The 25,974-nt window shown below is 50.0% G+C and overlaps 2 protein-coding genes across 4 annotated transcripts in view; both read left to right on the plus strand.

Annotated features, from left to right (window-relative positions):
• CAMSAP2 (calmodulin regulated spectrin associated protein family member 2) overlaps window positions 1-10,520 on the plus strand; it is an 89,100-nt gene extending 78,580 nt beyond the window's left edge. The window contains exons 14-18 of one of the 3 annotated variants that reach the window (XM_082615803.1): window positions 1,848-1,920; window positions 2,672-2,787; window positions 4,352-4,470; window positions 4,537-4,611; window positions 5,104-5,179. In XM_082615803.1, the coding sequence (XP_082471929.1) occupies window positions 1,848-1,920; window positions 2,672-2,787; window positions 4,352-4,470; window positions 4,537-4,569 (341 nt within the window). In that variant the 3' untranslated portion in view covers window positions 4,570-4,611; window positions 5,104-5,179. Of the gene's footprint in view, window positions 1-1,847; window positions 1,921-2,671; window positions 2,788-4,351; window positions 4,471-4,536; window positions 4,612-5,103; window positions 8,011-9,242 lie in introns of those variants that run through there. The other 2 variants (XM_082615802.1, XM_082615801.1) reach the window with 2 other exon arrangements.
• Window positions 10,521-17,412: 6,892 nt separating this feature from the next.
• On the plus strand, window positions 17,413-18,561 carry GPR25 (G protein-coupled receptor 25; the record flags this gene model as incomplete). Its single annotated transcript, XM_082615094.1, has 1 exon — window positions 17,413-18,561. One exon carries the CDS (start codon window positions 17,413-17,415, stop codon window positions 18,532-18,534), a length of 1,122 nt encoding a protein of 373 aa, XP_082471220.1. The 3' UTR covers window positions 18,535-18,561.
• Window positions 18,562-25,974: the final 7,413 nt, after the last annotated feature.

Raw genomic sequence — 25,974 nt, forward strand, 5'->3', positions numbered from 1 at the left:
CTTCCGGTGACTTGAGTGTATTATGAGTGCATGCATATGGCCAACAGAGCAAACACGGGGGCTGAACATCCAACTTAAACACTAACCTGGCAGGGAGCTCACCCTCAGACGTCAGCTCCCTGGATCATTAACTACCCTTTCTGTACTGGTAAATTTAAGGATAAGCGTTGTGTGCCTGGAATGTGTATAGAACATGTCAGTATAACCAGGAATATAAGATCAGGAGTTCATGAGTCCCTCCTTTAAGATATAAATGGTCAAAAATCCAAATTTATAATTTCTGGAGTTGAGATAATATTTTTTTTCTAAATTCAACATGCATACTCTTATTTTTTTAACGTTTACTTTATTAAAACTAAATGCCATGGAAAATTTTAGAGAATTCCTAGAGTAATTTTAAAACTGAAGGAAAATAACATAACATTGACTGTTTAAAGAGACCTCTAATGCTCACAGACATAGAAAGCAAACTTATGGTTACCGAAGGGGAAAAGGGGCGGGGTGGGTGAGATAAATTAGGAGTTTGGGATTAACAGGTACACACTACTATATATAAAATAGAGAACCAACAAGGACCTACTGTACAGCACAGGGAACTATATTCAGTATCTTGTAATAGACTTATAATGGAAAAGAATCTGAAAAAGAATGTGTATAAATATATATATATTATATATAACTGAATCACTTTGCTATACACCAGAAACTAACACAACATTGTAAATTAACTATACTTCAATTCAAAAAATAAAGAGAACTCTACCTTTTCTAGTCAGTGAAAATTTTTGATACCCGGTATTGGCTGAAATTAATAAATTAATTTTCTACCGGGTAATTAGATATTCCTAAATATATTTTATTCTTCTTAATTTCTTTGTTAATTTTTCTTATTGTTAACTTTTTTCTTATAATCACTGTATTATATCTTGTATTACCACGTTGTTTCTGGACTAAATCCTAACAGCAATTAATTTTGTCATTATTTCTTTTTTTTCTTCCAGCTTTATTGAGATATAATTAGCGTACAACACTGTATAAGTTTAAGATGTACAGTATAATGGTCTGACTTACATACATCATGAAATGATGACCACAATAAATTTACTGAACATCCATCATCTCATCTCGTATAGATAACATCATTAAAGGAAAAGAAAAACATATTTGTTCCTTGTGATGAGAACTCCTAGGATTTACTCTTAGCAGTTTTTGTGTCATATATCACACAGCAGTGTCAGATCAATTATAAACTGTAATCGTCTTGCTGTACATCACATCCCCAGGACTATTTGTCTTATAACTGGAAGTTGTACCTTTCCACCACCTTCTTCCAGTTCTCCCTCCCTCCCCCCACCTCTGGTAACCGCAAATCTGATCTCTTTTTCTATGAGTTGGTTTGTTTGTTGAAGTATAATTGACCTACAACACTGTGTTAGTTCCTGTTACACAACATAGTGATTCATTTGATGTTTCCATACGTTTCAAAATGGTCACCGGGGTTAGTCTAGTTACCACCTGTCACTGTACAGAGATACTACACAGTTACTGACTATGTTCCCCACCCTGTACATTTCATCCCCGTGACTCATTTATCTTCTAACTGGAAGTTTGTACCTCTTAATTCCTCACTTATTTCATTATTTCTCAAAAGTAGTTCCTTGCTAATTTTGAATAAATTATGCATATATGCATGCAAACATGTTATGCATCTAAAAAGGAGAAGAAACTACGTGAGCTCCATTCTCATATGCTGGTGTTGCCTAATGAGCAGACTCTTTTCTAGTTGTTCCTTTTGAATTTCTAATCTTGCTTTTATTCAGGATCACGAATTTATCGTGTCTTTTCAGTCTCTAGCCTTTCTTTGGCGTCACTGAACACAGGCGACAGCGAGAGTGTGCATTCAGGCAGGAGGACCCCGAGGTAAGTTGTAGCATAAGCGTTTTCATAGAAGACGTTATTTTATATTTCCCAGTGAATGAACCATAGTCACAAATGTTTATAAGTGTTGCTCACTAGGACAGTTTGGGTTTCTGTTAAAAGAAATTTATATGTAAAGAGGTCTATTCATCTTTCAGTTTTTTATCTTTTAGCATTTTAGAATTATGACACCAATAAGACATTAACCGTAATTGTACATCAGTCGTTGCCACTACGGTTGTGATACAATCATGGTAAAAACAGAAAGCACCTCATCTGTATAGTGCCGGCCTCTAGTTTTCTTCCCCATTAGAATAATTCCAAAGTAAGGAATTATTGCTCGTGACTTAGGAAAGATCTCTTTTGTACGCTGTCTCTTTCTTTCTCTAGGATATGTGTACCTTAGAAGCTAAAAGTCAGTATTTCATTATTTTATACTATAATACCCATATAAAGAAAAGAACGTTTCTAGTGACAGTCATCAGCTCCGAGCTCTAATCTTTGCATTACCACCCTACTGCATTCATTGCCGACTGTCATGTGGACAAACCATTCATTCTGTCTGTCGGCAGACGCTTATGGAGTGCCTGCTGAGTTCTCAGGACTTGGATGTATAGCTGTGAATGAGACAAAGTTATCACCGTCTTCTTGTTTTAAAGCCTCTAGGTTGAGTTTGGTTGGTGCTCACATATACCCTTCTGAGCCCCAAATGTTTTTCTCTATCTGAGGCATTAAAATGTTATTTATTATTTAGATCAGAGTCTGTAGAAGGCTTCTTATCTCCAAGCCGCTGTGGCAGTAGAAATGGCGAAAAGGACTGGGAGAACGCTTCGACCACTTCTTCTGTGGCTTCTGGAACAGAGTACACAGGTCAGTGCCTGTGCGTTTTTAGGGAAACAGTTTAACACGGGGCCGAGACTAGCTGCAGGCTGTGCTAAGAAGGGTTCACTGACTTGCCTCTCGTTCTAAACACGGAAGACTGATCCGAAACAGTGAACGCAGGTGGTCACTTTCAGGTAAGTGGGTTTCAGTGATATGGTTTGTCCCCGAAGAATTAAGGTAAGTTTCTAAAAAGCAGTGGTACCACTTACACCTCATTCCTCTACTTCTCCCTTAAAAATGCAGGCCGTTTCTGTGTTGTAGTTCGGGTTGAAGAAGTGTTAGAGCGGGTCCCTCAGCAGTGCATTGGTCCTGAGTACTGGGAGCAGCTAGAGTCCACCGAGCCCCTCCTCTAACGTTGGGATTTCAGTATCTGGAACAGTGCGTCTTGAAAAAGTGTCGAGAGGCTCTAAAAGACATGGGAATGCATTGGGTCTAGGAGGGCACCCGGCCTTGCACGTCCCCATCAGGCCCTCCTCCAGCCTCTGTTGGCAGAGGTGTTATTGAAGGAAAAGCTCATAGAATGGAAAGTAGGTAAGAACTAAAGAAAAGAAGCAGGAGAGGAAATGTGAGCGCCGTGGAGAGGTAGGTGGGAGGACAGCAGAAGAACAGTGGGGAGGAACAGAGACCGCCCGCCTCCTGCCCGCGTCCCGCCCCGTCCCGCCCGCGTCCGTTTGGCCCTGGAAGTGGCCCCCAAAGGCCCAAGGAGGCAGACCTTGCTGACTTGGTGTGAGCTTTTCCTTCCTGTTCTGTGGCTTCTAAGACAGCCTCCTTCAGCAGCGTGTCAGCCTTTAAGGCCAGCTTCAGGGCCGTGTTGCGGCACCGCTGGGAGCCCAGAGCTGCAGGGCTGCGGCGTGCACCTGACCAGCTCAGACCAGCTCACGGGCTGACTGTTAAAATGCCAGGAATTATGCGGCTGCAGAATTGCTGGCCCTGAGTCAGCCATGGTAGGAGTAGTTTACTCTAGAAATAGGTAAAAATCAGGGCTCGTGATTTTTCTTTCCCAAAGAACCAGTTTCTCGGCACACTACCAAGGGCCTTTCGGGCCGAGCTGAGTTAGTGGGAGGGGGAGGGAGCCTGCCAGCACACGGCCCTTCACGAGCGCGAATGTCCCAGCAAAGTGGCAAAAAGGGCTTCTGTGCTTTACAGACACCGTTGTGAAAAAAAATGCTAAGAAAAAACCCCAGAGGTGTGGAAGAAGAAAAAGATGAAGCATTTTCTTGTCTTCTAAAAGCTAAAATTGCTCGTGTCCCGTTATGCATTAAGCTCACCAGGAACCTTACCAAACCCGAGAAAGAGGAGAAACAGGCAGTGTGACAGCAAGGCCTGAGAGCCCCCTCGCCTGGGGAGGCCAGCGAAGGCCCCCAGGGGTGTCCCTGTGGATGCAACAGTGCTCTGACCGCTGCAGAGCAGCCAGAGGCCCTCAGGCACAGAATGTGGTTTTCTATTACAGAGTTTAATCAGTGTAGGGACGGTCGCATCGTTTAAACACAGTCGTATTTCTGACTTAGGAATGCTGTTTTTGTTTTATTACTGTTATTAAATTCTGCCATAGGACCAAAGCTCTTCAAAGAACCCAGTGCAAAATCCAATAAGCACATAATACAAAATGCTTTAGCTCATTGCTGTTTGGCTGGAAAAGTAAATGAAGGTCAGAAGAAAAAAATACTGGAGGTAAGCATGTTTGCATGAAAATTAGATTTGGCAACATTGTGAAACTGTAGGAGTCTTCTCTTTCAGTTCAGGAGGAAATACTCTTCAGGGGACTCCTAGAATTTCAACAGCATATGAAAGATCTGTAACTATGTTCTCATTGTTAGACTGAGTTTACTTTCAAACGGGATTCTGGAAGATCGCAGATTTTATTAAAGACTAGGCATAGACTTAAGATGATAATATAAAATTATAAATTATTTTCTTGCCCAGGGTCACTCGTTCACGTTTCATAAATGTAGATAACATGATCTGCCTTTTTTAAAATGGAGCTCTGTTGCGAAGGAGATCGCCAGTGCCTGGTTGTTAGTGGTAGAGACAGTTTGACTGAGACCGAGAGTTAGCAGACCCTGCAGCCCTTTAAGTCCCTCGGGGACTACAATTCCGGCACAGCCAACAGGACCTCAGCGGTAAGGTCTCTGCACACATCTCAATCCCCGTGTGCTGGACGTGGATCGCATGCCTCATTTTGGCTACTAAGAATTTATATTTTAAATTACATGTCATAAAACTGGCCAAGAAATGTAACACAGTTATATAAATTATATTCAGCAAAATGTTTAAGGGCTTTTATTTTTGTTTCTTATCCTAAAGGAAATGGAGAAGTCAGATGCCAACAACTTCCTAATCTTGTTCCGGGATTCAGGCTGCCAGTTCAGGTCTTTGTATACTTACTGCCCAGAGACTGAAGAGATTAATAAGCTGACTGGGATAGGCCCTAAATCTATCACTAAAAAGATGATCGAGGGCCTTTACAAATATAATTCTGACAGGAAACAGTTCAGCCACATCCCCGCTAAAACTTTATCTGCCAGTGTTGACGCAATTACCATTCACAGCCATTTATGGCAGACCAAGAGACCAGTGACGCCCAAGAAACTTTTACCCACTAAAGCATAGGAACCGGGAAATATTTGCTTCAGAACATTCATGCTAAATTTGCACTTCATCTTTCCTGCCTATAGAAAACCTTTATAATTGCCAACAGACGTTTATTAATTGAAACTGGACATCCAGCTCTGTTGTCATGACAACTGGAATGTAGACCGCAGTGTTTGGAGTGCAGGAGATTCACCTGGGTGATAGGCCAGGCGGTGGTGACGCGCTGTCCGGCTCACGGGTGGAGGTGCGCCTGCTTGGTATTCGATACATCGAAGCACTGAGTTCTCATGGACACTAGTTGAAATACGGCTAAGATTACGAATTGTGTGTTTCGTTTGTTGCTTTTTTAAAAAAACTTTTTAACGTACATGCCTGTCTTCAGATGGTTTATTTTGCTGTTTTTCTCTCCTGGGGGTTTGTTCCAAGATACCTTTGTATTTTGTTTCATGTGGAGATCATGCGAGTAGGAAATAGGCCTTCAGAGGTAACTTGCATCTTTCTTACGATGCTGAGAGAAACACTCGTGTTTAGTTTTACAGTAACCCTCATGTTTTAATGGTGTTAGAGCATTTGCCAGAATTATTCTGCTCAGTATTTACAATTCCATATTTATTATTCACTCAAGTATTAATGTGTCTCTATTAAATAAGAGGAGGAGTTGTGAAGAGCTGCTATAGGTTCACTGAAACCACATGAGCTTAACCAAGAAGATGTTACAAGAAGTTGCTGATTAAATCAGTGCTGTTTTTACACCACTTCTGGCCAACTCAGAATAATTGGGATTGTTCTTTTAACAAAAAGGCTTTCTATCTCTTTTAAAGTATGTCACTTTATAAGCTGGCAGAAGTGAAGGACACTTGGAGAATAGTCTGGGAATCTGAGGATGTCAGACTTCCTGCCGTGAGTTCTCAAGAGGTCTTTACATTATATTTATAACTGATATAAAAAATTATATTTAGAATTTTTAAACATGTACAAAGGGCTACATTTTAATTTTAAAAGAGCTTCACATTCTTTTGCTTATGTTGAGTTTTTCTTCTTCTTTATCCTTTTCCGGTGGTTCAGCTTAGATTAAGTACACACTTGAAATCTTCTCTATGTGGTCTTTGTTCCTTTAACAGTGTATACCAGAGGGTTAGTTGGGGAAAAACTTCATTCTCAGGAAAAGACTTGAATGATTCTGTGACCCTGTTATGTTTCAGTGTTGTGACAACCGTGTAAACTTAGAGGGAAAGACAGTATTGTAGCATATATGAGATGTGTAGTCTGTTTTCTTTCACGGGAAGTAGAGACTAAAATATATACATTTCTCTAATTGAGTTGCTTAGAGAAATAACTAATATCTCATATGATGTATTTACTTATTTTTTAAAAAGAGTAGGAATGAGATGTCCCTGAACTGTACTTTTCTATTATTATAAGGCCTTTAGGCATCAGTGCATCTGGATTATCAACATTTTCTCAAATGCTGTCAATATTTTACTGTAATTTATGTTCTTATATTTATGTATATTTGTTAAAACTGTAAAAAAATATTTCACAGATTTTTTCCAGTACCTGTGCAAGATATATGTGTAGCTCAGAACTATTTGTGATCTACTGTTTGCATGTAAGAGACCAGGATATATGTAACTCTTATATTTTAAGTGTATACATATCGTGTATATAATATATGGAGATTTAAACTGGGGGACTGCACATTTTACCTTTCAGACAACCGTTTCTGTCACAATGAGAAGGAAATGATTGTCAAATACATGCTTAGATTGACTAGTTTAAAAAAAAAAAGTGAATCTAATCAAAATGTGGTAAATAATAGAGTCAAAAGGAGAATTAATAAGTGTTCTACATTACTAAATTTCTTCTTTTCAATCAATTAAATTTCCTTTATCAAAGCAATCTTCTTGGTGATATTACTTGGCCATTAAATTTTTTTAAATTGGCTGCCAGACATTGGAGGAACTAACTATGTAAAACCAGACAGGACCACCCTTTATTCTCAAATGTGTGTGTGTCCAACAATGTCCACAATGTCTAAAGGTAGAATGTGAATATTGCCACAAAAGTTCCTTGCTCTCAGTATGATGTTTTACTTTCTTCATGCAGAAAGAATATGGATATATTTAAGTCTGCAGATTTTTTTAAATTATGTTTTTAAAATTATACAAATGAAAATTATGCTATTTCATAAAGTCTGGAGATACTCATCAACCTTATTGAAACACACTGGTGCTTCTCATCATTGGAGGGTCACATTGTTAGGATAATTATTCAATTAAGTTTGCCAAACAAACTTGTCATGGTTACCAGTGCGGCCTGTCAAATTCTGCCATGTGACACAGCTTTGGAAAGCTTTTCATTCCTCTCAGCTTTTCAGTTTTGTTTTAGAATGACTGTTACAGTTTTTATTTGGCTGTTTTTAAAGCCAAATTCAGCTTTTTAATTGTGGTTTCATGGACACTTTGGGTGGTGTACAGTGTCTGGTGTGCTTACTGTCCACTCTGGAGCATTGCTTACAGGTTTTTTTACGACGCTGTGCTGTAAAATACTGTCATATTTGCTACTTCCTGGTACAGTGTAGTTTTTCCCCTTTCATTTGAATAAAAGCATGGCACCAAATGACCTTTTCTGTTTCTTGAATAAAATATGAGTTTTTTGGTCATATTTGAACGTGGGCAAACTCATCATATCGTTTTTCCTATCTCTTAACCTCTGTTTAAATTGAACAGTTTAGATATTCATAAGAGGTAACTAATACTAGATATCGTTTGAACCCTGACTTAGGCAATGCTAAAAGTCTGTTGCCTCCTGTGCTTGGCTCAGACGGTCTATGTGGTGGTGTGTAAATGTTTGTGCTCATCCTGCACTAATTTTGTCCGTGTTGCTTCACTTTCTTCTGGTGAGTTAGTCATTCAATTGTGTCAGAACTAACCGTCTGTACCTTTGGAATTGAACGGCTGCCGAGGCGACCCCCTCACCCCCTACCCCGCCGTCTCTGGCAGCAGTGGGAAAGCAGGTCTTGGTCATTGTTCTATAAGTTTCACTTTGATTTTGCTGATTCTCCTCATTCAGAGCACAGCACTTAACAAAAAGAAAAGAAAAATCTAACAACTGGTTAACAGCAACAGAAATCCTTCCTGCACAATTCCACACCTGAAGAAGTGTCTGCAGTTGCCAAGCCCGAGTGTGTTCTCCGCCTTTGGTCCTTTGACAGGACACTCAGGCCTCAGCACAGAGTGGCACTTCCATTTTCAAAACTGAAAGTATTTAACCATGAGACTCAGGCGACACTAGAGAAGCATGCGCAAACTGTGGCGCCCGGGAGTGTGCCCCCTGGCCTGGCTCATTGGGAGTCCTTACTTAGGGCAGAGGAAGGTAGCCTGGTGGATAGGAACAGGCGCCTTTATTTCGTAACCTGTCCACACGGAGAGAGAACAGCAGAGGGAACACAGCTGTGAGGCTCTGACCTAGGAATCGGGTGTGAGTTTGAAATTCTGCCCTCCCTCAGAAGCTACAGGAGCTTAAAAAGTAGACCTGCATCTCCTTAAAATGGAAGTTTGGCTTTTCAGAGAGACAAATGAGAAATTAACTATTTGTGTCATTCGGGGGGTACGTCAGCTGCTCTTCACATCGGGACTCTAGAAACTCGTCTCGGTGGCCCGCCCTGTGCACCCCCGGGTTCCCTACCCCATGCCCCGACAAGAGTGAGTTCCTATTTATGTCGGAAAGAAAGAAAAGAAGGATTTTTTTACTTTCCATTGAAGAGGGTAAAGGCAATTGAGTTAACAAAAAAATATTTTAAGGCCCACTAAGGGTTTTTTTTTTTTTTTTTTTTTTTTAACCATATTAAGCAAAGCCACTGTGGAACCTCAGCTCCTGGTGTATTTTATTCTGCTTCGCCCCAGTCTGTGACTTGAGGTGGCTGAATCCTCGCCTTCCTTCAGGAGCACCTGCTGGGGTGCGAAGCATCGCAGGCTGAAGACGCACAGGATGGCGTGTGTCGTTGACAGTTACACTCGGCTGCAGTGGTTCGTTCTTCGGGGTGTGCACGTCGATGTGAGAAAGGAAACGTGGCTCTCAGCCCCGACCAAACAGAAACCGTCCCCTTTCACATCACCTGAGGACTTAAAAGGTTCTCTGATTCGCTCTCTGTGGAGACGCGAGCATTGACATCTCCATTTTACAGACGAGGGTGATGAGGCCTTGGAAGGTTAGTGACTGTCAGGGACACAAAGCTAAGAAGTGACAGCATCCCAGCCGGCGTGTCAGCCTGCGGATTTCAGATCCCCTCCCCGCCCGGGCCACGCGGGGCAGCATTTCCCGTGGCCGTAGGTGCTGTGGCATGAAAAGACACGGAGTCTGACAGTTGCAAAAGGCGGTCACGCATTCACCAGCGGTGGGAAACAGCCCTTAGGGTTGAGGTGGGCTTCCCTCTGGTGCCCAGTTCTCTAAACAACATCCACACAGCAGCAGCAGCTAAAACCAGGCTGGTGTGTTCCCGTGGCCTTGAACACCTAGATCCACAAGGATGGGAAGATGGAGAGCTTGCGAGTGTACTGGAGATCAACGAAGCCTGCCAACAGGTGGGCTACACGTATCGAGGAGAGTCGTCGGATGCGAGGGTCACCACGGTAGGGTCCCTTCCATCAGGGAACTCGACTGCCTTCAAGCAGACGCACTCAGGCCTTGAAAACAGCTGGTAGAGTCTCTGCTGTGATGGGGGCAAGTAAGTCCTTTTCTCCTTAACGGGCAACAAGTTCAGTCTCATGAAAGCCGGTTTCGTAAGAAACGTAAGACGGTCCTACAGTATCAGCTGGTAGGACGCACGTGCAACGTGGACTCAGACCTGAATTTTGAGTCGCCGTAAGGGCCTACTTTTACGACCACAGCACTTCAGCAAGGTAGCGGCTTGTAAACTGCACCCTCTTGCCTTGGGGCCAGAGGCAGCCACTGTGTTGTCCGTCCCACGTCCCACAGGGTGTGAAGGCGGCGGAGCGCGGGGTCCCGGGGGAGCGCACAGCTGTGTCTGCGGATATTGGAAGTCTGTGCTTGCATCCCTGACCCTGCGATCCGTGTGTAACATAACAATGCTGAGTCAGTGTTCACCAGATGAGTCAGTGGAGGCCCAGAATTGAAAATCAGACAGACTGAGTCTGGTCTCTGCTGGGCTACCCCTGCTTTCCTACTAAAGATATTTCTGCCCTCAAAATAAGAACCCCGTGTTGGCTTTCCTGCTGTGACCCCTCCGGTTCACACACCGTTCCCTGGGACCCAGGGGCAGCTCGAAATTCCAAACTGCTGGGTCATCACGACGGTGACCTTCTGACCTTCTCTCTGGGCTCCCATCTCCCCCCCGCGAGTTATGGGCCTGTCTCAGAGCTCCGCTCTCCCCGACGCCCACCCCAGGCCCTGCTCACCCCCTGCCCTCTCAGGGTCCCGGCCCCCCGCGCCGCGACCGCCACCACCATGCGCCTGACCTGTCCCCTGGAAGTTCACGGCCATCCCCAGCTCAACCTGCTCAGGAACCAAACAGCAACCTCCCAGTGGAACCAACTCCCTCCTGGCAGCCTCCAGCCACCAAGGCCGAAACCTTCAAGAGCGTCCTTTCCTCCTTCCCCCGTGCAGCACAGAAGGCACCCAGGCCCGGACCCCCATCATGTGTCCCATCCTCACCTCCCTCCGCCCCCAGTCTCATGTTGGGTGGCTCTCGGAGGTGAGCCTCAGGTCCCGATGCATCTCGAGTGTCGCCCCCCGACAACCCCGGGGCCGCCTCGCCTGGGCCCGGACCTCGCCTCGGGAGCCCTCCCCAGCCGGCACGGTCAGGTCACCGTCACAGCAACCGGCAGGGAGATCCCCAGTAGACACCGCGAAAATAACACAGTCTGACATTCCGAGGTAAGTCGTCAAGGTAGTCGTAGAAAAGGTCAAACTGTTAAGGACGAGCTTGGGCTTATCTTAATGGCTCCTCTTGTGTCTGTCGAGCTGCGGGGAGGATGGTGCTCGGGTGACTGTGACCCCTCGGCGCTGAGGCCACTCAGGACATCACCCCGCTTATCACGTTGCCCCCCGACACAGTCCTCTTCTCTGCGAGGCCGCCCCGCTGCCCGCACCCGGGACAGGATGCCACGGTGCCTCAGGTCATGCTGGTTCGGGTGGTAGAATTCATCCTCTCCGGTAACAGTGAGGGCGGTTCTCAAGGAAGCAGTGCGTCATTTTCTTCTTGTCTTTTGTTACCTGACAGGTGGGGCATCCACCCCGTGGTAGGAGGGGCAGGACGGGGTGGGAAGGGCAGGTGGGAAGGGCAGGACGGGGTCGACAGGGCAGGGCCAGGGGCAGGACGGGGTGGGAAGGGCAGGGTCAAGGGCAGGACGGGGTGGGAAGGTCAGGACGGGGTGGGAAGGGCAGGGTCACGGCACCAGGAGAGCCGCCCCCCCACCCCCACCCTGCTCCAGTTCCTACTGAAATGACTAGAAATGTGCACCCACTTTCCCACCCCAGCTTTCAGTGAAATCACTGGAAAGTAATGGCAGGTCCTAGCGAGCAGCCTGCGTGGGCTGAGTAATCGCTACCAAGAGCTGTGACTTCCTTTCCAAACACGTTCTGGGGTCCTGGTCCTGCCGAGGGACTTCCCTGCCGCCCACTGTCTGGTTCCTGCTGCCTTGTGTGCGCCCCGGCCGTGGAGGGGATGGAGTCTCCCTTTCCTTGAAAGCCACCCTCTGCCCCCGACCCCCCCACCCCCACCCCCAGGCCGGCAGTAAGGTCGCAGCCCTGAGGCGCTTTCACTCTGAGTCACCTCGGCGCACCTGGGGTACACTGATGCCCCTTCCCAGCCACCCAGGTTTAGTTCCCGAGAGTGTCTGAAACAGTCGAGCATGTGACACACTGCTCGCCCTGGCAGCCAGGGTGGGGCCCCGCCCCTCGGCTGGGCAGGCTGCAGAGCAGGGGCAGGACCGCCGCCTTCCTTCCCTGGACACCCCTCCCTGCCCTGCACACGCACACAGGCACACATGCTCGGATGCACACACGCCCACGCACAATGCATACACAGGTACACACACGGGCCGTTAACCCGTCGACCGCACAACTGGCAAAATGCCACCTGTGCCTCAGCCCTGTCAGCATCTGCAGCAGAAGCCCCCTCACCCCGTGGAGTTCACCACCCATGAGCCCAGGCCCAGGGACCTGTGGTGGTCGGGTCTAGAAGCCCCCAGATGGGGATGATCCCTTGGTAGTTTCCCAGAGCAATTCCAAATCATTACCCACCACCCACTGTGTGCACAGAAAGCAAAGAGGGGCTGGGGCTGGGGGGGAGCTGAGCCTGGCAGCTCCGGGTGGCGGGGAGCCCTTGACCCCCCTGCTCAGACCCTGCTGGAGCGGGGGCCTTCCCCAGGGCTCTCTAATGTAATCCTCACCCGCTCAGGGAGGCCCTCTCCCACCCGCTCTAAGACACGGGAACTGGAGCCCAGCTGCACACAGCTGTCAAGTTATAAAACTGACGTGGGAGCCAAACTCAGGTCAGTAACAGCCTGACCTGTTTGTTCACTGGCCAGAAGCAGACACTCGGACACAGCATGTGAGGCGTGTACATAATGAACTTGACATCACAACACAGCAGGGTTTTAAAAAATATTTTTAATTTAATGGTGTTGGGAAAGTTCAACAGAAATCTAAAAAGAATGATTACACTCTAGGTGGATTTAAAAAGGTACAAAATTTTAACAAGAATAGAATTGAATGTTTTTAGATCATCAGAGAGAAAATAACATCCTAAACTCTGAAACTGCTAAAAGCAACACATGACTATGGAAATGTAAAACAAAAAATTAAAAATTGCTAAGAAAAAGGTCTGGAAAAATATTTGAACCAAATGGGACAACGGTTTATCCTAAATAAATAGTTCATACACATTAATAAGAAATACAAAAGATTATAATACATGTCGGAAAGACGTAATTAGGCAGTTCACATAAGAGGAATTACATCTAGAAAGATTTTCAGTCTTGTTGTTTTCAAAGAAATGTAGATTAAAATGAGGTACCATTTGACCTCATTACCTATTAAAGTGGAAAAATATATTTTACTGATGAATATCTCTAACAAGATTGCACTGAACCCATACCCTCCTACAATGCCAGATAATGACTGATCACTGCAAGCATTTGTATCAAGCCAAGAAAATGCTCATAGCCTTTGACCTTCACGAGGGCATTTATACCCTGAAAACAGTGTGAAAGGAGAACAAAGCCCTAAGTGCAGTTATTCATTACAAATCTCTATAACAGCAAAAATGACTGCAAACAACCTAAATGTCCAAAATTAAGGGATTAGAAAATTCAGCAACATAGAAAAATGTGAATTTGCATGAATTGAGAAAAGCAGACTATAGAACAGGGCACATTGTGATTACATACATGCCTCTGAAACAGTTGTGTAAAATATATGTACGTGGAGAGCATCTGAAATGGAAGGTTGACAAAATAGAAAACCCAAGAACAATGGGATTACAGACGAATTCTCCACTTCTGAAAATGTCTTTCACTGGTAGGAAAGAAATGTACCACCACGTCACACTTCACGGGGGCTGGGACGCCTTTTCTTATTCCACGTTCTGCGACGTGACTGTGGTTTTTATGATGAAAAAGGCGAGATAACTTTCAAAATTTTTCTGAAAGAGTTAAGATGACTATTTGTACAGAAAATTTAACATTGAGGGGGAAAGTGGTAAGAGCTTAAATATACAGCCCATAAAGGGCCAGAAATAAAATAAAAATACTCCTGGAAGCCATCTAGTTCAAAGCATTGGATATTTTACTTATTAAGTATCTCCTCTGATCTCAGGCTTGTACCAGTCGCGGTGATGGCGAGCCTCCCTCACCCCGGGAGCTGATAATCCCACGGGCAGGGTGAGGCTGACCCAGGTGACCAGGCCACCCGGGCTCCAGCCGTGCAGAGGGAGGAGGGCCCGTTGGAGTAGGAAGGCCCCCGGGTGGGATGGAGAGAGGGAGGACCATTTCCTCTCTGCTGTGTTGACACCCATCAGCAGTGGCCTGGATTCTCAGCTGACCGTGATGAGTTTCCATTAATGGACTGTTTCTAACCCTGCGGGGGGTCCCCTGCGTGGGGGAGGAGAGACCAGTGTCATGGAGTTGGCCTTAGTCACTGAAGCCAGGCTGGACACGTGGCAGGCCAGGCCCAGAGCGGCGCACCCAGCTCTGGCCTGAGCTGCTTCCTGCCACCAAGAGACGTGCGGAAAGGCCCAACGCCCAGGCCCTGGCAGAGAAAATACGCCATGTGCTCGGGACCACAAGGCCACAGCCCAGGAAACAAGAATCTCTGTGTTTTTAATAAACAACCCACTGTGCCTCCCCTCCACCCCCTGCCTCCATGCCCCTCTTGGTCCCCTTGCCCTATTCTCTTTCACCTGGAGGTTTCCGGCCGTTCATCTCGAGCTTTCAGAATCATGCCCCATCTATGCCCCAGGCTGGGAGGCGCCCGGGCAGCTCTGGGCCTGTCCCTGACTGTCCCGGGCTCCTGCAAGGCAGCACCACCTCTGCTGGCCTTCTGGGGAAGGAGGCTGTGGCCCCCAGCCACCCCAGGACGAGAGCATCCCTCGCCAGCAACCACATGAAGAAACATCAGAAAAACCGCTCCACATCTCCCGTGGCCCCTCAGGTGTCCACGCTGTATGTGGGTCTTCAGGAAAAACCCAGGCTTGGGGGCTGGGATGCCGTGGAGGCCTGGGCCAGAGCCATCCATTCCCTGGCCTCTTCCCTTGCTTGCCTTTCCCGTCTTGTAACTGGCCCAGGAGAGAAATTCCTGACCGGAACGGCGTGGACACGCACGCCCACCCCTCCTTAGGCTTTGCCGCCCCAGGGATCTTCATGGACCAGAGGGGCCACAGCTAGGGTGACCTCATGTCCCCGTTTGCGCAGAACGGGCCAGGTTGATGGCCCAGGTTGATCGTGATAATGCTTCTTTCACTCTCAGAAGTGCCTGTTGTGGATCAAGAATTATTCCATCACCCCACCTCAAATCACCATGAAACGGAATGCACACACAAGCCTCCCCGTGGCCCCGACCTCAGTGGACGGGCAGCGCCCGTGGCGCTCCCCACTGGCCGTCCAGGCCCAGCCGGCTCCTCTGTGCTGAGGTCCTCGATGCCACAGTTTTCTTGAACGGATCCTCTCCTTTCTGTCCCCTCCTCCAGTTCCCTATGTCCGACCCTCCCTCTCCCCAACACAAACAATGACAACAGCCCACGGTGGGGTCCCCCGGCTGGAGCTTCTCCCCGTCCAGTCCACCGTTCTGCACTGACCTGTGCAAAGCAGATGGGGGGACTGCCCTCCTCAACATGTCCGGTGGCTCCTACGGGTGACATCCAAGTCCCCTGCTGCTTCTCCTGCATCCCCTCCTGCCACCCCCCTCCCACCTGGGCTCTGCTGCTCGAAGAATTCACCTTTCAGCTCCTTTCTGGAACTGACCTCACTCACTCTTCCCATCAGAGGCCGCCGCTCCCTCCCTCGTCTGGGCTCCAGGGGGACTTTAACATTCCCTCCAGGCCATCTGACCTCTAGCACGCTGGCCACTGCACGTCCTGCACATGGATCTGTCTCCCTTGCCTCCTAATCAGTGACCCTCCAAGGTCAAGAACGGCATCTCTGCGACGCCCAAACAGGGCCTTGCACACGGAGGAGCTCGCTGTAACGGGACGGTAGGCTATAAAATGCATAAATAATCCACCTCAAAGTTTTAACGCCACATGGCCCAACAGTTCATTCATTCCTGGTGACGATGGGGCGGGAGCTCTGGGGGGACACACACACTGTCACATCAGTTGCTACACAGCAGCTCATGGGAGGAAGTCTGCTAAGAAGAGTTGGGGCCTAACGAGTCGTCCAGCATCCCCGCGCACCCTTCCCCATCCCCTCCCTGGCCCCACCACCTCCTTCAAGGCCAGGCTTCACGCCCACCCTTCTCCGTGTATCCTTCCCCACCTCTCTCAGTCCACGAGGGATCTCGCCCTCCTTCTAAGCTCCTGACTCCTGATTTAGGACAACTAATTTGCTGCTGAGTCAGGTACCGTCTCGTGTCATCTTTTGTACTGAACTTACATCTGTGTCTGGCTTAACAGGTAGGTTTTCCCGATGCAGGAAGCCGGGGTGGGGGGGGGTGGTGGTGGTGTTGGTGGTGGAGAGCTGGGATTTGGATTCCAGGCTCTGCTGCTTTCATCTGGACAGTCAGACCCTCCCTCTCCAGGGTCAAACCCTCCCTTGTGGCTCCCTGGGAGCCTGAGTTGGTCAGAAAAGCCACTCTTTGGGCTAAGGCACGCGGCCCAGCATCTCGGGGAGCTAACACCATTTGAGGGCCTGGTGGCCAGTCCCTGATAGTAGGTAGGCCCCCCAAGGGCAGGCTCCCCGCAACATGCCCGCTGTGCACAGATGGCAGAACCCCTCTTTCCTAGAAGGCAGGGGAACTGCGGCGGGAGACTCCTCCCCAGATAAAATCCTCACCCCTGGTCCTGTCTCCTCACAGAGACAGACAGCAGCGGGGAGCGGGGGCCAAGCGGGGATGAGGACCGCCTGGGGCTCTGAGCGCCTCTTCACCCGGCCGCCAGACCCCTGAGACGGTTGCCGGTCTTGGCTCATGAACAAAGAAACCGAGCGACTTATGGAGAGGGGCAGGCTAGGCTCCCAAGGGAGGCAGGGCGGTGTCCCAGCCCTGGGGACTTTTCCTCCAAGGACCCAGCTGGGAAGCCCCCCGCCCCCGCCCCCAATCGTCGGCCACCGTCTCCTCCCCAGGAGCCTGCCTCTCGCCCCTCCCTCCCCTCCCCTCCCCGTCCCCCCTCCTCCCCTCCCCTCCCCTCCCCTCTCCTCTTCCTCCCCCTCCTCCCCCCTCCTCCCCCACCCCTTCCTGCCCACCCAGTCGCCTCGGCCCGGGGGTGACAGGAAGGGAGGTGCTGGGCACCGGCCGTGAAGAGCCACCCTCCCTCTCGACGCCGCGTCCGCCTGGGCCTCGCCGGCCATGCGCCCCACCGAGCCCTGGAGCCCCAGCCCGGGGACGGCGTCCTGGGACTACTCAGGGTCGGGCGCCCCGGAGGAGCTGGCGCTGGAGGAGGAGCTGTGCGTGGCCCGGGACCTGCCCTACGGCTACGCCTACATCCCCGCGCTCTACCTGGCGGCCTTCGCCGTGGGCCTGCCGGGCAACGCCTTCGTGCTGTGGCTGCTGGTCGGGCGGCGCGGCCCGCGGCGGCTCGTGGACACCTTCGTGCAGCACCTGGCGGTCGCCGACCTGGGCTTCGTGCTCACGCTGCCGCTGTGGGCCGCGGCGGCGGCGCGGGATGGCCTCTGGCCCTTCGGCGAGGGCCTGTGCAAGCTCAGCAGCTTCGCCATAGCCGGCACGCGCTGCGCGGGAGCCCTGCTGCTCGCCGGCCTCAGCGTGGACCGCTACCTGGCCGTGGGCCGCCCGCTGGCCGCGCGCGCCCGCTGCACCCGGCGCTGCGCGCTGGCCGTGTGCGCAGGTGTGTGGGCCACGGCGCTGGCGGCCGGCCTGCCCTCGCTGGCCTTCCGCCGCCTGCGGCCGCTCCCCGGGGGCCGCGGCAGCCAGTGCGCCGAGGAGCCGTCCGACGCCTTCCAGGTCCTGAGCCTGCTGTCGCTGCTGCTGACCCTGGCGCTGCCCCTGGCCGTCACCGTCGTCTGCTACTGCCGCGTGTCGCGCCGCCTGCGCGGGCCGGCGCACCTGGGCCGCGCCCGGAGCCGCTCGCTGCGAATCATCTTCGCCGTCGAGGGCGCCTTCGTGGGCTCCTGGCTGCCCTTCTGCGCGCTGCGCGCCGTCTTCCACCTGGCGAGCCTGCGCGCGCTGCCGCTGCCCTGCCGCCTGCTGCTGGCGCTGCGCTGGGGCCTCTCCGTCGCCACCTGCCTGGCCTTCGTCAACAGCTGCGCCAACCCGCTCATCTACCTGCTGCTCGACCGCTCGTTCCGCGCGCAGCTGCGGCGGCGCGGGGCCTGCTGGCGCGCGGAGCGCGCGGCGCGCGGGGGCAGCTCGGCGTCCTCGCTCTCCCAGGACTACGGCTCCCCGTTCCGGAGCCCGGCCCGCGGTGCGGGCCGAGCCCAGACGACGAACGCCTCCTCGGCCGTGGGCCCATAGCTGGCCAGCCCGGAGGAGCGCGCAGAGAGGGGCAGGAGGCATAGCGAGGTGGGCGCCCCCAACACCCTACCTGCCTTCCCCGGACCTGCCTTCCCGAGCGAGCGCGGAGAGCGGCTCCGCCGGCACCGCCTAGACCCCCCGGGTCTCCTTCACCAGCTTTTCCAGAACCTCAGCGTTTCGAACTCCCCCCACGCCAGGCCTCTGAGACCAACTCTTCTCCCGCTCGGCCCCATGCCGTGGGCACCTGGGCTCTTTGTCTCCAGCCCAAGAAAAGTCCTGAGAGATGGAGCCGACGGCAGCCCGGACACCGCAGGGTCCGCCAAGTAGGGGGAAGGGAAGTGGGCCTCCCTTCTCTGCCCCGTGGGTGGGAGCACTGGCCAGAGCCCCCCAAAAGCCATTCTTGTCTTGGGCTCTGTTACCTTTGGTCCCTGCAATCGCCATTGCCTTCTGAGAAATACCTCCTCCAAGCCAGACCCTCTCGCCCCTCACTTTCCAAAAAATCCTACAGACTGTGAAACCGACAGCCCTTTATACTCAGCGGTCTTGGTGGCAGAGTTTGCTGAATCATTAGTCACCATCAGTTCAGATCTTCATTTTCAAAGCTCGCCAAAGCGTGGGAGCCAGCCCTGCTGTCGGCTCCAGCCATTCCTCCTGAGTTTCCCCAGGAGCCCTGGCCTGCCCCGGTTCTGTATCTTCTCCCCACTCCCAGCAAGCAGCAGGACTCACCCTGGAAGTTATCCTGGACCTTCCCTCTGGACACAAGGTTCCGGCATCTCTCGTCAGGTGTTTGGATTCTCTCTCCCCCAGCCCGGACACCAGGCCCTTCAGTGTGAGTTCCCCTTTCTCAATAAACGTTCTCGCTGGCCTCGCCTGACAGCTGTGTCTGTCTTTACTTGAGCAGAGGCGAACGGAACACTGGGTCAGACAAAACTCAACCCAGGAGTTGAGGTTGACCTCAAAGTGATCGGGATTTGGAGTGAAGTCAGGGACCGAGAGAGTTGATCTCACCGTGGGCACAGCAGTCCCCCAGGAGGGTGGCATCTCTTTTTATTCTCATTATTTTAAAGGATGCTTCACAGTTTGAAGGTTTCAGAGAGAGAAGAGAAAAAATAAAAAATAAAAGATTTAAGGTCATCTGCCAGCCAGGTGGCACTTCAAAGAGGAAATGTGTCATTGTGATTCTCAGATCAGCACAGGGCTTTTTTTCCTACCCCTTTTGAGACCATCCAGTACAAATGTTGAGGGTGTCCGTTTTCTGACTCTGTGACATCGTTTGAGGTTTCTGGAGGGGTTGAAATTTCAGTGTTTCTACTTTTAAGAGGATTTGGCCTGAAGAAGTGTCAGTCGTTGCGGAAAGGAGCTCAGAACTTCTCTCTGAGGGCCCCCCTCTCTGCCAGACCCCCGGGCAGGCGTGGAGTCCAGTCTTCGGGGCTGATGGGTTAGAGCAGTTCAAACCCGCCTGTCAGCGGCCCTGGGAGGCCAAGCTGGGAAGAAGCTCACCTGGGCACGTCCTCCCCATGCACCCGAGGGAGGCAGGCCTTGCAGCCTGTGGGGTCGCCGGGCTGGCAGGACCGAGTCCAGACACTTTAACCTTGAAGCCCTCGGTACATCGGGGCTCCCCCCATCCTCACCCCATCGCCCTCCGAGGCAAGAGATGACCGTTTCATATGATGAGACCTCAGCTTACAGCAGAAGCACTTTTCTGGGCTGTTCTGACGGAGCCCCTACCTGGACCCCTGTCACCCTGCTTCTCCCGACTTGCTGATGAACTGAGTTCCCTGAAGACAGACAGACAGACAGAAAACTTCTCCATCTCCCCCCAGCACAGCAGTTATCAAAACTCAGCATTTCCCTCCCGCTGCTGGGAGATTGGAAAATGCTGATAAGTGAAAAGAAAAAAGGGGTAACAGAGTTGCTTGTGTTAAATAAACACCCACACACTTCAAGGCTGGAGGATATAAAATAATTGTTAGCCTTGGTGTTGTTGAAGCAAAACATTAGGAACCACAGAGTTCTTTGGGTGAAAGCTACCTTCTGTGCTTTTCTTTCTCTAGCCCCAGTTAAACGCCACAGGCGTCTCTTCTCAACTAACGGGAAGCCGTCCGGTTTCTCTCTGTTTTTGTTGTCTCTTCCTTGAGAATGCGAGCTCCATAAGCCAAGGGAGTATGTCTGTTTGGTTTGAGGCTGGGTCCCCAGTGCCTGGTGGGGAAGGGGACACGCATGAACCCCCTGTGGAGGGAATGATCATCGGGACCCCATCGTCATCCGAAATAAGAAATAGCGCGAAGGGTAAAAGCGGGGTCTGTTGCATGGTATTATGATCTACAAAAAGGGCACACAGCAAAGGGCTGTAGGAGTGAGGGAGTGGTAGCCCCTTCCCCTCCATTTCTGTGTCATGAAATTTTCTGTGAGCTTCTTTTAAGGTCAGTGAACAAAGAGCAGTCACAGTGCCCAGTGCTGGAGGTGAAGACGGAGCCGGTCCTGACCTGGCTCAGTCCCGGCGGGGCCTTCCTTGGGCATCTCTGCCAGCTCCCTCCAGCCTCTGGTTCTTCATCTGAAGGATGGAGGTGGTTCTATCTATTTTGCTCAGGCACCTCACAGATCAAGGGAAATCACATTCTTTTCTTTAAACTATTTTGTATTGGAGGATAGCCGATTAACGACGTGATAGTTTCAGGTGCACAGCGAAGGGACTCAGCCATACAAGAGAAATCACGGGAGACCCACCCTCAGGATTAGCTGGGTCCAGGCCTGGCTCCCCTCGCCCCTCCCCTTCCGAGGCTGCCCCCTCCCCTTGCCCGAGTCAGTGGCCTGAAGAGGAGGACGGGGTGGAGCTGCTCTGGGTTGTTTAAAGGTCAACATCTGGGCAAAGGCTGGGCACATCGGCCTGTGTGACTCTGATTTGAACTTGTGACTAATTCTGGGCTTTCTTGGGCCCTTTCTCAGGGCACCGTGTTGTCACCCAGGCCCCTGGGTGAGTGATCTGGGGAGTTCATGGGAATGGCAGAGCGGGTGAAGCCATGCTTAGTGAGATGACTCAGCCTCACTGTCACTCTGGACATGGTGAGGACATCTCGTTTGTCAGAGCTCATGGGGTCTAAATGGTGCCCTGCCTTGGCTGGGTGGCCTGCAGGAAGCTACTCACCACCCCCGCCCCCATCAAGACCCCCGCTCAGTCCAGTGGGGCAAAGGATGGAAAGACCCGGGAGCCAAAGGGCAGGGACGCTGGGCTCGCGGGAGGGAAGGAGGAAGCGAGGAGGTGAAACCACTCTCCTCCTGTTGTCACCAGAGTGTTGGCTGAGTGTGCCATTGCATCTCTCACGAGAGTGGGCGCCGTGTGAGACCCCTATGTACGTCCATCACAGGCCTGCAGAGCTGGAGGCCCGTTTTGCTCATTCCAAGAGGAGGACAGGGAGGACCAGACCGAGGAAGTCACCTGCTTAAGGTAACAGCGACCGCTTGCATCTCTGCAGCACAGCACACGTTTGTAAAAGGCACATAGACATGCTTTCCTTGGTCCTCATGACCCTGGGGCAGGCAGGAATGATCCGTTCATTTTATTGATGATGGGGCTGGGCTTGGAAGCAGCCTGGTCAGGGTCGCAGACCAGCAACAGTGCAGCTTAAGCCTCTGTCTCTCCCTCCCGACTTCTCTGGACCCTGTCACCCACTCCCGTGTGACACCCAGCTCACGCCCAGGGATGCCGAGGCCCAGGCTCTCTCTTACAAACTGTAAGTTTCCCCCCCTGATTGTTTAAGTAATGCAGGTTCTTTGTTTTTTTTAAAAAAGGAAATTACAGGAAAATATAAAGAAAAATATGGAAAACATCCGTTATTCCACCGTGAAGATACCTTCTTTTTCTGTGTATATAATAATACACACGTACATTGTTTCCCAGCTAAATTGGGGTCTTCCCTGGTGGTCCAGGGTTAAGACTCTGCGCTTCCACTGCAGGGGGCATGGGTTCAACCCCTGGTCAGGGAACTAAGATCCTGCCTGCCACATGGCCAAAAATAAATGAGTAAGTAAATAAAGTAAATCAAATTAAAATAAATAAACAAGTAAATTGGGGTCAATCTGTATGAGACCAAAAACTGAGTCTATTGTGTTCCCAAGTGTGTACCCAGTGCCTGGCACAAACTTGGCATTCAGTAACAGTTTGTTGAATATATGTTATATACGTTATTTTGTGGCCTGCTTCCTTCCCTTGCAAAACGCCATATTTTATCAGGTCGTTAAATATTATTCTAAACATCTTTTTAAGGTTACATTACATCATTATATGAAATGTAACCGCGTTTATTTAACTAAGCCCCTAAACTTTTTTTTCAAGTTTCCATTCTTTTACGTAATTCTGTGATGAACATCCTTGGACAAAAATCTTTATATTCACTTCTGATTCTTTGTTCAGGACAAATTCCTAGAAGTGAAGTTATTCTTCAGAGATTATGAACAATTTAAGACTTTGGTACACTGTGCCAAAAATGTTGAAAATTTTACATTCTCTCTGGAGGTATGCGGGTGCCCGTTCACCACACACTGAAAAAACACCAGGCGTTATTATCGTAAAAAAATATTTGCCAATTTGGTATCTGCCCAAGTTTAAAAGAATACAATATTACCATCTTATTATGTTATTTCAAATACCTTTTTTATACAACATATTATTACAATATCGCTCTGAAGTAGGTGTTAAAATAATGGCTAATATTTATTGAGCACATACTATATGAGAGGTGCTGACCTAAGGGTTTTATATCTACTATCTTATTAATCCTCACAACAACTTTATGGCATGTATATTATTCTCCCTGTTCACCAGATGAAAAACTTGAGCCTTGAGAGTTCATGTAACTTGCCTTAAAGACTTGTGTTATTACCCCCACTTGATAGATGGGAACTCAAACACCAAGGTCTGTTGACTTGCCGAGGTCACGCACAGGGCAGGACTTTAAAAAGCCCATATCCTGGTCCACAGCTCAAGCCATCCTCCACCTCCTCTAGTTTGCTAGTGCCTGGCTTACCCTGTTTCTCACCAATTAGCCCTAAACCAAAGGGCGCCCTGGGGTGAAGGCCACCATCACTGGCCCTGCTTCTGTTCTCAAAAGATCAGGGCGATGCTTAACTTCATGTGTCAGCTTGACTGGGCCACCGGGCGCCTGGGTGCTCGGTCAAATATTATTCTGGGTGTTTTGGGATGAGATTAACATTTGAATCAGACACTGAGCAGAGCAGACGGCCCTCCCTCCGTCACAGAGGTAGCCTCATGCTTCCACTCAAGGCCTCACTAGAGCACAAAGGCAGAGTCAGGGAGAACCCACTCTCCACCGACCAGCTGAGCAGGGACGTCAGGCTTCTCCTCCCTTCGGACTCAGACTGGCACTGGGACCCCTAACATCGGCTCTCCGGGGCCTCCAGCTTGCCTAGTGCAGAACCGGGACCTCTCAACCTCCATAACCACGGGGGCCAGTTTCTTTGTTTTGTTGTGTTGGGGGGGGGCGGTGGCTGTGATGAGCATGTGGGATCTTAGTTCCATGACCAGGGGTCAAACCCGTGCCCCCTGCATTGGGAGCACAGAGTCTTAACAACTGGACTGCCAAGGAAGGCTGGGCCAATTTCTTATAATAAACATCTTTATATATATTCTGTTTCTCTGAAGAACCCAAACTAATACAACCAGGGTCCCCTCAGGAGATGAAGTTCGGGCATCCGGTTAAGAGGGGGAAGGGGGCTCTTCCCAGGCGTGCTGGGCTCGGGGCCAGGATGGGGAGAAGCAGTGCTAAAGCCCACCCCCAGGGCTGCCTGGGTAACCCCACAGGCGGGTGGAAGGTGCTGGGCTCTGCTGGGCAGAAGCCTCAGGCACTGGCCCGCGAAGCAACTGAAGCAGCTGCAGTGTCTGGGAAGCTGTGGTTGGCCCAGGAAGAGGTGCCAGACGAGGGGTGATTAATCTAGCTCGCCCTCCTCTGAAAATGACTGTCTTCGGGTGTGCATCCTCCCCATTTCCCCTGCCACACAGATACCCTAAAACAAGCAGCTCACGCCCGGGCTGTCCCTACACCAGATCCCGTGCCCGCAAAGTCACAGCCCCGGGTAGGGTCGCAAGTTCGCCCAATTCTTTCTATCTTTTCAAACAAAGTTTCGGTTTTTATGTAAGCCACTGCCTCAGACCTTCTCGGGTCTCATTTTCTAAAACTGTGATCACTATAAAGAGAGACAAGGCCCCATTCAGAGTAGAACAGCTCCGGATCCTGCAGCCTAACTGCACTCATTTTCCTTTTCTGACCTCCTCTCCCCAGCCCTTCTCCTGTCATGGTCCCATGTCACGTTACTGCAATCACGAGGTACTCTGCTTTTTTTCCCCGGAAGGTATTAGAAGCATTTTTCTTGGCCACCACGTAGATGTCACAGTGGTCCTTTTGAAGGCTCCGTCCGGGGCCAGGGTGTGTGTAACTAGCGGGGCTCCGCTGTCAAGACAGTTGAGGTGCTGGCACCCCCGCTCTGGTCAGTGTGTGCGGTGGTCACCTCCTCCTCCTGGTACAGGGCTGGTTTGAACGTGGGTCCCAAACCCCCTGCCACCCGGCCCTCCTCGGGGCTCCCCGCCCTCGGGGACCCATGGCCTCTGGGGACTGCCTCACCTTCTCAAGGAGCATCAGCTTCGGGGACAAAGCACTTTGAAAAGTAGCACAACAACTATGTAACCAGGTTTTTGACAGAATTACCATGATTATTTTAGACCCTAGGCGCTGATTGTGAAACACGCCAACAGCTCTCAGCTGCTTTCTCCCCGTCTTTGTCCTGTTATTCACCTCAAAATCCTCATCCTAAAATGGGAATCATGCTTCTTATCACAAAGGGAATGTGAAAGAGTGAGATGTGGTAATATGTGAAGTGCTTGGGACTATCTGACACATATTAAAAAAGCAGTGTATGTTTGCTGTCATTATTGGGAGTAAAAAACCCAAGAAAGACATTCGTTAAATGGAATTGAGTCATACCATCGTTTTGGATTTCTCTTCTCAAAATCACTGATTCAACTCATTTTCATTTTGAGTTTACTGTGTGCCAGTCAGTGTGCAAGGCCACAGGACTACAGAAATGAAAAAGACTACCAGCTCGCCTCCATCCGCGACATAAAAAGCAGCCGCATAGCACAGGGAGATCAGCTCGGTGCTGTGTGACCACCTAGAGGGGTGGGATAGGGAGGGTGGGAGGGAGGGAGACGCAAGAGGGAAGAGATATGGGAACAGATGTATATGTATAACTGATTCACTTTGTTATAAAGCAGAAACTAACACACCGTTGTAAAGCAATTATACTCCAATAAAGATGTAAAAAAAAAAAAAGATGGGGATGGTAGCCTCACTGGCATCAAAGAAGGAAATAAAGCCATGTGGACCTTTAATTTGGGTAAAGCTTTATTTTTCTTTTCCTAGTTCTATT

The sequence above is a fragment of the Mesoplodon mirus genome (genome assembly GCF_964341445.2).
Source record: "Mesoplodon mirus genome assembly, chromosome: 3".
NCBI lineage: Eukaryota > Metazoa > Chordata > Mammalia > Artiodactyla > Ziphiidae > Mesoplodon > Mesoplodon mirus.